The following is an 11,953-nucleotide window of genomic DNA, read 5'->3' as shown; positions in this document are numbered from 1 at the left end:
TTCTGTGTCCTCATTGTTCATCGTCATCACAAATGTAACAGGGTGGCGGAGGGAAGAAAAAGCCAGGGTGGGGCCATATGCAACCCCAGCTTTCCCCAGAAGTGAAAACTGCGTTGGAAACATAATAGAACTATCTTCAGTACATGACACTGGCTATGCAAATTATGAAACAAATCACAGTTCTATTTACAATAGTGTAAAATGGGATTATTTTGTTTTGCTTTAATAAGGCTAGGAAAGAAAGGAGGACGAAGCTCTGGGGACTTGTTTCTGGGAGAGGTTTGATGGGTCATCAGTGACCCAGGCTCAGAAGAAATAATTGTGCCCTGCTGTGCCCAGGGAGCTCAGGGCAGACAGCCCACAAATGCCTGAAATAATTCCCCTGTCCTTTGCTGCACCAAACACCTCCCCAAGGTTTCACTTCGGCTGCAGCCACATCCCCAGAACCAGCTGCCTGGAGCTGGAAAGCCTCAGCTGTTTCTCTGCATGGCCCTGGAGAGCCCATCCCCTGGGACCTTTCCCTGGAAGGAAAGTGCTCACTGGCCTTCACCTTGTGTCCAGTGCAACTGCTGGGCCCCTGCCCAGGGCCAGAAGCCCTCGGTCTGGGCTGGCTTCTCCTCACCCTTGGGAAAGGGAGTAGGTGGGCTGTCTAGAGCAGCCCAGGACAAACTCGGCCCAAGAACACGACTCCAGGAGGCTCCAGTGTAGACACACGGGCTTTACAAACATCTGATTTATAAATATCTCTTGCTAACTGCATCCGCCCAGAGCCCCGATGGCTGCCGTAGCTGTAGAGGGATTGGAGGCCCCAGCTTTGTGTGTTCTGAAGTGGACAGATGACCCTGGCAGAAGAAACCCAGGCAGGGCCCTACCTCCTCCTCTCTGTGGGTGACCAGCATCCTAAGGGCCGGTGGCTAGTTCAGTCCTGGGTTTGCCCCTTGTGCCCTTAGCCTGTTGGCTTGAGGGACCAGGAAGGAAGGAGGGATTCCATAGTTCTGGTTGAGGGGAGGAACCTGGAGACAAGGATTTGGGGATAAAAGCTTTGCAGTCCCCTGGGTCAGACACATCAAGGCCCTCCCTTTGTCTCCCACAACATCCAGAGTGTGGGGCTTACAGGTTCCAACAGAGAAGACTGCCTTGAGGGGCAGCATCTGTGGTCCCGGCCCAGACTTTCTGGGCAGAAGCAGGTCGGGTCAGGTGCAGGGAGACAGGCAACTGTCCAGGAGAAGTGAGAGGCCTCCGGCCTGGGACTAACAGAGGTCCTCCCATCCTGTGTCCACATCCTGTTCCTTCCACACGTGCCTCCCTTGCCAGGGCCCACCAGCCACAGCAGTTTGAAGGGGCCATGTTGAAGAGTGACATTTTGAAGAGACTTGAACTGAAAGATAAAAATGTTTAAATTGGAGGGTGTGAGCTGCAGATGCACAGGCCAGCGTCAGCTGGTGGATGGACACGTTGCTCACGAGATTTTTTTTAAATTTTATTTTTTTGAGACAGGGTCTTGCTCTGTCACCTAGACTGGAGTGCAGTGCCGTGATCTTGGCTCACTGAATCCTTGACTTCCTGGGCTCAGGCGATCCTCCCACCTCAGCCTCCTGAGGAGCTGGGGCTACAGGCGCGTGCCACCATGCCTGGCTAATTTTTGTATTTTTGTTTTTGAGACACGGTTTCACCATGTTGCCCGGGCTAGTCTTGAACTCCTGAGCTTAAGCGATCCTCCCATCTTGGCGTCAAAAGTCTTGGGATTACAGACATGAGCCACCACGCGAGGTATTTTTTCACAGCTCTGAATTCGTCACTTGAAAACTGAGTTGCCACATAAAAATCTGGCTTTCTCAGTTCTCTTAAAAACAATTGGCATCCTGATGCCAACCATGAGCTGGGGCTTAGCAGAGATGTCCCGCGGAAGGGCCTCATCTCGTGTAACTAGCTCTGCTCGCCAACCTGCCTGGCCCAGGGGCATCTGACTCTGTGACACTTACTACAACTTTTCACTAAAAATAAATGAAAAAATCAATGTCCCCTAGCTTTTAACCCTCAGGGGTGGGATGGGGGAGCAGCACCTTGTGACCCTGAGTCTGAAGAATTCACAATGCTCATCTCAGAAGGTGCCAGGAATCTTTCTCAGCACAGTGGACACCCCTACCGTGAAGATTCACTCCATTCTTAAATAGTCTCACCTCAAATTTCTCTTTCAAAGGTGCTGGGCACACTCATTTATTTCCATTACAAAATAAATGTAGCTGCAGCTGCTTAATAAAGAAACGTCTTTTTTTCCCCTCCTTTTTAAAGCATCTTTTTTTTTTTTTTTTCAATCGAGGCTGCTCCTTCAGCTGTGAGGGCTCCCGGGCCATGCCCTGGCCTTATTTGACTGCGATGTTCAAGAGCGTGGAGGAGGATTCCTTCGGCCACAGCAGGACTCCCGACTTTTCATTGTAGGCTACATAGAAACTCCTCTATTAAACTTCAATCGTTGGCTCAGAATGTCCACATCAGCATGAAACTCGTAAGGCAGGATGGTTTTGAGGGCAGGGCTGGTGCTCCAATAGCCTCTTCATGCTGTTGTTACATGTGCGGTTTGATGAAAGTTTTTCAGGTGATCAAGCAACACATCCTCTACATTGAAGCAGAGTTGCCCACACCTGGTAAATATGGTGTCAAGCCTGGGGTGTCTGTCACTCACTCACCTGGATGGCAGGATGGCAGTTTCACCTCTTAAAGGGCTGTTCTAGCGGTGGGCCCACTAGGAGGAGTGTCACCCCCTCCTGCTCAGGCCCCAGTTTGCCTGCTGGTCTCTCTTCTCCCTTGACTTGCCTTTGGTTTGCTTCTATTCCAGAAGAGCATTGGTGTCCGCACATCTGAATGGCATCAGGCTTGGTGAGCCCACCAGGGCTGGTCTCTAGCAGCTCATGGTGGAGGGCACTGATTCCTAATTTGTTCAGAGTCCCTCTCGCCATCAGGAATTTGGCAAAACCCACAGACACTCTTCCCCAGCACATGGACGATACACACAACAGTTATAACATCACACGCACCGTTTAGGGGGCCAAAGCCACTAGGTAAAGGGGCACAGGAGCCTCGCAGATGACCGCAGGGCAGGGCCAACCTGCACATGTGCCTGAGGCACTAGACCTGGAGAATGGAGACTAAATCCATCCCTTCTTCCATGGGACAATGTTCCACAAGCCCAGGAGGGTCTCATCTTCCTCGACCATGTCCCTCCCTCATTTATCAAACACTGGCTGGGCCAGGTCTGGTGCAAGAGATAAGCTGTGAGCTCACAGGTAAGTCACTGATACCAGCATCACCACAGGTAAGTCAACAGTGTGGGACGGATGTGTGCTGTCACCCCAGGTGCCCTGTCTCTGGCCCATCTCCACTCACCAGTGCCCTGCAGGTGCTCTGCTCCTAACTGGACAGTACGGCCCAACCTTGAACCCAAGAAAAAAACACCACACGCTGCATCTTCCTAAAGGTTGTTTTATTGTAAAACCATAAATACAACACTGACATGAAATCATTTAAGCAACTGATCCTCTCACCGTTAAAAGGTATCTTTTTGCCTTGGCATCAACCAACTAGGAAATAGTGCTGCAAGAATTCAGGGGGCAGGGGAGGTACTGAATCCTGGGCTGGGGCTTTTGGCGACTTAAGGAACCGAGTGAAACCTTCCTCTTCTCCCTGGGAATGTTCCACTTTTGGACAAGAACAGACAGGTAAAAACAGCAACATTAAACAGCTCAGTTTTAAATTTTATTACTTTGTAAAAATCTTTTTTTCTGTTCCTTTCCTCCATTTGACATCAGTAAAAGTTTTGAACATCATGAAACTGATTTGGCTGTAAATGGAGAAACGGTACCAAAACGAAGTGAAACAAAAACCCAAAAGGACAAACAGAAAACCCTAAATAAACCCTCAAGTTTGGTCTCGGGGGTTTACATATCACAACAAGAACCGTCAACTCAACCCCCATGCAATGTGACTCCCTGGAGAGCTGCTGGATCCACACCGATACAGGAGACCGCACACAACGACTTTTGTTAATTAACACAGCAAGTGTGACACTAGGTAACTTTTTTTTTTTTTTTTAAATACAGTACATGGTACACAGGGTCCCCAAGATGGCCCTGCATAAACCCCTCGTGAAGACTTGAGCCAAGCACCGGCTGTTTATAAAAATATTGTGTTGCTACAAAAGTATAAATTAATGCTACCGGTATTAAGAAATATTAAACACATAAAACTTATAAGGATTAAGAAAAATATTCATTAATACCTGTAGAAAACTCTGGCCTAAAAAAGATATTTTTTGTGTGTTTGTTTTTTTGTAAATTTTTTTTTGTATTTTTTTTTTTTTTAAGATGACTTAAGTTTCTTGCACTCGAAGAGAGAGAGACACAGATGTGTCTGTGGTATTGCCTAGAACGTCTTAACTACTGAGAAAGGATGCGGGGGTACACGCACGTGGTTACTGAGTCGGGGTGGGGAGGAGGGCACCAAGGCTTTCTCAAGATTTACCTGATGTGAACGAATCACTGGCGTGAAGTTGTGGGGAAAAGAAAAAGGCTGGATCAGAAAACAACTGAAAATAATTTACGCTTCTTAAAAAATATCTCTGCTTCGGGTGGTTGTACAAAATGATTTCCTGATGCTTGGGGTCTGAATGGCCCTGGACAAGCTGCCTGGGCCAGCCCCGCCATGCGGCCCTCGCTCTCTCCTGGCTGGCGAGGCCCAGCCCCGGGTCAGTCCACGAGCTCGTTTCACCGCGTGGGATGCCGCCCACCCTGGCTGGGCGGGAGGGAAGGTCCTAGGCGGAGACCGGCTGGCACCTGGGTTGTGGGAGGAGCCCTTCCTTCCGGCTGGTCTCAGACTTCATCATCTGTGCCACCCTGGAATTCAGGGCGCCACAGGAATCCCAGGCCCCTGAGGTTGCGGACAAGGCTGGGCTGTGCCCCTTTAAGGAATTTTGGTTAGAAGAGTCAAGGTGCCCCCATGGGACGCACGGTTGGGCAGGGCCCTTGTGGGTCGTGATGCTAACGCCCAAATGCAAACCTAGCAAATCCTTCTCTGTACAAGAGCTGACTCTTTAAAGCGACACCCGTCGGGGGCGGGGGAATGAATATGTCAAACAGTGACCTGACAATCTTCACCCTCATTAAAGTGGGAGTGGGCGCCTCTTCCACAGAAACCACTGGGCTCCTTTGGTGAAAGCCAGGGCTCTCCCGACCACAACCCTCAAACCCAAATGAGAGAGGAAGAAAAACAACTAGTACAACAAAATCCCCCAGAAAACCCTGAAAAGGCAAAACTAGGAGGGGAACGTTAAGAGGGAAAACACTGTATCATTGGTTCACCATAACTGGCCTAGCAAACATTAGCCACAGTGAAAGGGAGGGGCCGCCTCCTTCCCAGTTCTTCCACTGGCCCAGCTGGACACAGGGGCTGGAGCAGGGCTGGCGGGGATAGGAGCTCCCACCTACTGGCTCCAGCGGATGGCTGGACCTTACTTAGTCTCTTGTTCTGTCTAAATCATCGGCCTTGTTAGGAGCCCTCCTTAAGATGCATCCCAGAGATAGAGGCATTGCCGCTGTTCCCAAGGTGAGGGCAAAGCTATGAACTTGGGGTAGCTCGCTGGGACACCTCCTCTTCCAGCATATCCATCACGATGACAAGACGAGGGGAGTGTCCCCAATGGAGCCATCTCAGCCTGCTCCAGCCACATCCCATCTTCATTTCAAACCTTCCCGGTGACCCTGTGGCCCCCAGAGAGCACGTGCTATATCCCTAATGTCTCTCCAGGAGCCCACCTTCAAGGAGTCCAGCTCAAGTTCAGGCGAAGCAGGTGGCCTTGCTCAAAAATAGGGGACTCCTAAAGGCAGAGGTTCAGCTTCACAGTGGAAACACGCCTTGTAGATTTTTCCTCTGGTGTTTCTTTGAAAGTGCAGGAGATAAAGGGTCAAACTGAAAGAGAGGACTCTTACCAGCCTACACACCTGGTGGCTTCCTCGAATCCTGGAGACTCATGGTACTGCTCTCCTGTCCTTGCCAGGAACCCTGGTACCCTTTTCCCAGCCAAAAACCAATCCCCAGACGTCAAGTGTGAAGCTGCCAAGCACGATGGTGGCGAAGCTTCCTCACTGGTGATTCGGCAGGTGGCCTCTGTGCGCCGAACCCCCAGAGATGAAGTGCGGGCAGTCTGGCTCAGGTGGCATGCGTTTTGTTTCCTGGTTACTAAATGCCATTAGAAGGAGGCCTGGCTGGCTGAGCCAGGCATCGGGAAGTGGAGAACTGTGCCAGAACAAGGGCATCCACCCATGGCCTGGACGGTACCACTGCTCTTGATGGACCTGAGATTCCTTGGGTTACTCCACTCCGAGGCACCACCCACAACGCTGCGGTTCTTGGCTTGGGCTTTGTTGGTGAAGCAAACTGACCTCAGGTGAGGGGGAAAAACTTGCCAGGTGGAGGTGTGTTTTCTCTACCTTCCCCCTTGGGTCCATGTATGTCAAAACAAAGGCCATTTCTGTCCTGGGGACCACACGGCTCGAGGCGAGTTGTCTCCACATCAGCAGGCCGCCACCTTAGGCTGCTAAGAATATGGTAGAAAGGGCCCAACTTCCTAGTTCCAGATCCCCCAAAGGCCTGTGATGGAAAACCTACAGTGGCACCAGAACTGGGAGGCAGATGACAAAATCCTTCCCAAAGTGAAGGTCAGGCTGGACACTGGGAGATGAACTGGAAGAGCCTGTCTCAATCCTTTGGCTGAACTAGAATTTGGTGAGGTGGATATTGCTGGAGATAAAGGGGCCAGTGGCTGGATCAGTGAGATCTTTGGGTTTTATTAAGCTGTTAGTTGCAGCAGGATGTGCACTCTGAGAACAGCCTGTCTGAGAAGAGGGCACCTTGGTACAGCCTTTCCTGTTGGTGACACCAGTTTCCGGAGGGAACCAGAGGTTGCAAGAGATAAATGATCATCTGCTATCTTGTTATCTAACTGGACAAGGCAGCCCAGAGGACAGCTTTCTGAGTACCTAGTGGCATTCACATCAAACCTGCAGAGGCAAGTCAGCCCCCAAGTATTGAATTGAGGTGAAAAAGAAGGGAAAGGGAGGTCACAACCTATGATCAAATCTCTTTCTGGAGGACAGACATCCCATGCTTCAAAGAGGAGAATGCTGAGTCCTCTAAATGCACATCTGGGCATAGTCCGATGGCTTTCCGAGAAAGTGAAATGCCTATTTTATAATCAACTGGCCCAATAATGGGGCACCACCAGCACATCTTTGCTCCAGGTAGAGGGAGGATGGGTTCCCAGGCTCTGCTCTCACCTACCACACAAACTGGGCAGCTCCTATCCTTGTGTGGGTCAAAGTGCCGGTCACGGTCCCTTCCCCAGCAGCCAAGCAAGGCTAGGGGCACCTTTTGCTGTAGGCATCTGTCGATCATCAGCAATGCTGAGCCACTTTCCAGAACACCTCCAAAGGCCCAAATGAGAAGTCTGCTATGTTTCTTTCCATATTCCCTAGGAAGTGACATGAGGTTCCTGTCTGGATTTCTCTCTGTTCCTGCTCCAGTGTGGATGGCAGCTCTTCTCTGATAGTGGGTTCAGCCTCCCAGCTGGAAATGTTGTGGAGGGAATACCTAGAAATTCTCCAGGAAAGGAAATGGCACGGTAGTTCCTGAGACCACGGCTTGCTGGAGCAAACGTGGAAATGGCCCACTTTGATCCATTTCAGTGTGTCCAAGACTCGAGGGGAGAGCTGGGTGAGTTCTCATGAGGCAAAGTGTGCAGGCTTGGCTCCCAAACACTACGCTCCAGGTCCATGATCCTAAGCCTTCATGAGGTTTGCAATCAACTTTACTCCCTGCTCCCGTCATGGACCCAGGGGGAGAGGGCTGTGGTACAGTGCTTTTTGTAGTCGAGGTATCTCACAGTTGAGTAATGCTTTATTATCGGGAAGGGGTGGAGTTGACTTAGCCAACCCCAAGATGATAGAAGGTGCCTCTGCAAACAGCCTCCCGCCATGATGGTCATTCTCAGCCTGAAGCCTTAGTGTAACCACCCCATCCCATGGCTAAGGGTCACCAGGGGAGTGAGACCACCAGCACGTTATTCACTGAGAGGTGCGGTGGGGGTGCAGCACTGATTTGTGACAGAACCACCTCTTGTGAAGGGAATGGGGTGTCACTCTTGGCATCTGAGCTGTGTGTGTAGAACCTAATTTGCTCACGGCTAGGGGAACAGGAGAGAAAAGCCTGAAGACATCGTTCACAGCATCGAGTCGAACGTGGCCGAACGCCATCCACCCTCGGAACATCAACTGTTGGGGCCACAAGGCACCATGCTCACCGCCGTCCGGGAAGGAAGTCGGAGGTGTGAGTGGGGACCCTGGCTTCCGGGAGCCTCAGGGTCCTGGGAAGTGAGGAGAGGCTGTGGCAGGTCTGAGGTGTGGTAGATGTGACTATGGGTTGACTTCGGAGTCCCTGTGGACTGTCAGGGTCGGGGAGGGGGTGAGTAGTGTGATGCACACTGGGTACCACGCACACTGACACTCTCAGTCCCACACAAAGCGGACCAGGAGGGCAGCTCTGGCGCTTACATTCAGAACTCCCAAACCACTGCTTCCCCCTACGGCCACCAAACCCCGCAGCTGTGGAACCCGTGACTCCTCCCCAACCCCTGGTCTCCAAACAGCACAGCCAAGAATCTGATCTTGGCCATTTGAATATGTGAAAACTGAACTGTACAGGGAAGGCCAAGAAAGACCGTAGGATACTGAGTATACCACTGAGATGAGCTAGTTTACAGTGTGACTTGAGGAATAAAAGGGGCAAGTAAAAAAACAAAACTCCGAAACATAAGTTATAGACATTCAGTGCCTCCTAGCAGAGTCTAAATCAAATCTGAAGAAACAAAATGAACCCCCAAACAAGGTAAAAATTGCTAAAATGTTAGGGAGAGAAATTATTAGGGAGTGGAGACAGTATCTATACTTCTCTGAAAAATGTCTTTTTCTTCTCTCTTATATTAAAAAGCAAAACGTCAGCTTTATACTCTTTAAGTCTCCTTTCCTGATTTGGGGAGATAGATAGGTGTGTTTCTAAGGCGGCTGCCCCGGGACACCCAAGGGGTATCTCAAAGGCAGCAGCTCAATGCCCTGAAGGTGAACGAGAAACAAAGTCCAGTGCAGAAACCGTCCATCTGATGCGCGTGGAGAGTCCACAGCAGAGCAGCCGAGGGCGTGTGGGGGGTGCACCATGGGATCAGGAGGGTGGGAGGGCTGGGAGAGGGTCAAGGAGGGAAAAGGGGGACTGGGGTGAAGGACAGAGAGCATCAAGTCACTTCAGATCTCAGCTGCCTGAACATTTCACAACATCAGCTTTCTGCCAATCTGCACACCTGAAAGCGGAGTCTTCTAAAGCCCCCTTACTGAGAAAAGGAGGTGAAACATCTCCCTCTTTCCCAATCGCTCAGCTTTCCTGACACGCCCAGTTCAACGCACACCTGTCCGAGAACAGGCATGTGTACACGCACCAGGGTCGTGTGTGTGTGTGCGAGCGTGTGTGTGTGTGCGAAGTTTCTCTGGCCATGCAGATGAGCAGAGACACCCCCACACTCCCACAACCACAGTACGTGTGTTCAGACACGTGCACACACTTGTGGCTGTGTACACACCCGCACACACACACATATTAAAAAAAGCACTTAAGTTTCCAGGGGGCATTTATAATGAGGTCCACAGTGTTTAGAACTTAAATTCCTTTTCTTTGTTTGTGACAGTGTTGTGTGGTTTTTTTCTAATGTTATCTTCTCTTTTTCTTTTTTTTTTTTTCCCCGAAGTCAAGTCTTAAAGCATGTTGGATTTCAGAAACATGAGTTTATTCATATCTTCTGGACTGAGCAGCCGCCTCCGTTTGATTAGAAGTGCTTGTTCACACATATTTACACACCCGCTTCTGGCGCCCACGGCCGGAACCGCCAGGAGCCAGAAGGCGAGCTTGGCGAGTTTTGTGTGCTTTTGGGTAACGCACGACCAGTACTGGAAGAGATCAGGGGTAGCCTGGAACAGGGGCTCCTGCAGGTAATCGTACACTTCATTTTTGCCCAGCCGATCATCTTCCTGAGCTGCGGGGTTCTCGCCGGCGGCAGAGCGGGGTTTCTTGGCAGCGGGCTCGAAGTCGGCCTCCTCGGCCCAGGACTCCTTCACCTCGTTGATGAGCTCACAGACCTTGCCGATGATCTCCTCGTGCTGGTAGGGCGGCACAGGCCGCAGCTTCTGCTGCGGGTCCAGGATCATGGCCACCTTGTGGGCTGGGTGCACCTTGAAGTTCTCCTTGAGCGCCTCCAGGAAGAGGTGGCAGAGCTTGCTGACAGTGCCTGCGTCGTTGGCCTTGGCCGTGAACAGCTTCTCCAGCCTGACGTAGGTGGGCAGCACGAGCTGCAGGGTGGGTTGGCTCTCGTTGCTCAGCTCGATGACTGCCTGCTTCACCGGCGTCAGGATGGCTGCCAGGTTGCTGAGCAGGTGCTTGTTGAGGCTCTGGATGAGGTTCATCTTCTTGGCCCGGCTGTAGAACTCGCAGATCTGCTCGTAGCGCTCGTGCACCAGTAACAGTGAGTCCGTCACCGAGTTCCAGCAGGGCGGTGGCGACGTCTCCTCCAGCGACCCGAAGGTCTCCTTGGCCAGGCCCGTGGAGCCCGCCAGGTCCTCACACACGTTGAGCAGCTCGATGACCTCGTGCATGCTGCGGGCCTGCAGCGTCCGCTTGCTCAGCACGCTCTGCACCACCGAGTTCAAGGCACAGGCTGAGCAGCGAAGGCACATACCGGCCTTGGAGAAGGCGGACGTGCTCACCCGGCAATCCGTCACATACACTGTCCTGATCTCCGACATCACAAACTCCGACAGCACGTTCTGCACCCAGTGGTGCACAAGGTCGCCGCTGTCGCGAATGTCCGCACCCTTCACACCCAGCACATAGCTCTTGATGTGGTTGCCCTCGGCCTGGTAGGCCGTGAGGATGTAGCAGGAGTCAGGGCCGACACTCTGGGAGTGGCAGGTGACACCGATGCCTAGGCAGGCATTGCTGCCCAAGGCACAGGTCACTTTCACCTTCACCTGGTTGTACATGCGTGGCAGGTGCTTCAGCGCCAGTGTGTTGAAGTTGCCCAGGATTTCAGTGACTGAGAAGGCCCCATAGCGGGCACCACTGTCTACTAAGGTCTGGGCCAACTTCAGGAACTCCTTCCCGCTGACCACGCTCAGTGCACCCAGGTCGGCACACATGACCCTCAACAGCCGCTCTGCAATGTTCTGCCGCTCCTTCTCGGGGATCATGCTGTTGGGTGTTAAACCACTGGTAGTGGCTGGCAGAGGACACAAAGAGAGATGCGATTAATTCTGGCATTCAAGGCTGCTTGGAGCGGCAGTAGCCTAATAACTCTAAACATCTAGTATTGGGAATGGCAAATAGATTTCCTCTTGCACACACATTGGTGGTGCTGGCTGCCTTTAATATGTGACGGTCTCAAGGGATAAAGTTCTATGATTGATTAGTAAGGCCTGCCATGGGCATGGGAATAGAACATACTGGTATGTATGAAACATAATTGTGGTCTATGTCATTCACCTAGACCTTTGAAGCCAACTAGTCTAATTTCTTCCTCAATATAGGAATCTCCTCTAATATGGGAATCTTCAGGGAATAAAATACATGAGATCATCATGTCAGGAAAGAGCAACCAGCAGAAATTGTGGAGAGGTGGGTTCTAGTTCTGATTCTGGCACAAACTGGTGCTTTCTGATTGCATAAAAAAGTCACCTCCTCTCCCTGGGCCTCCTTCTGCCCATCCCCTGAGTTAAGAACTCCTGCAAACAAGGTCTTAGGTGTAAAAGTGCTTTGGAAACTATCATGCACCATCTTACAACATCACAGGAAGCACAAATGGTGGGAA

At 51.3% G+C, this 11,953-nt stretch overlaps 1 protein-coding gene across 17 annotated transcripts in view; it reads right to left on the bottom strand.

Annotated features, from left to right (window-relative positions):
- Positions 1–3,464: 3,464 nt before the first annotated feature.
- The window catches only part of LOC105487070 (zinc finger protein 618), a 176,157-nt gene continuing 167,668 nt past the window's right edge, over positions 3,465–11,953 (bottom strand). For 13 of the 17 annotated variants that reach the window (XM_011750352.3, XM_011750354.3, XM_011750353.3 and 10 more), the window contains one exon: positions 6,565–11,365. In XM_011750352.3, the coding sequence (XP_011748654.2) occupies positions 9,849–11,365 (1,517 nt within the window). In that variant the 3' untranslated portion in view covers positions 6,565–9,848. Of the gene's footprint in view, positions 11,366–11,953 lie in introns of all 17 variants that reach the window. The other 4 variants (XM_011750358.3, XM_011750367.2, XM_011750360.3 and 1 more) reach the window with 1 other exon arrangement.

Source organism: Macaca nemestrina, chromosome 14 (assembly GCF_043159975.1).
Source record: "Macaca nemestrina isolate mMacNem1 chromosome 14, mMacNem.hap1, whole genome shotgun sequence".
Taxonomy (NCBI): Eukaryota; Metazoa; Chordata; class Mammalia; order Primates; family Cercopithecidae; genus Macaca; species Macaca nemestrina.
This window is presented reverse-complemented; position numbering and strand designations above follow the sequence as displayed.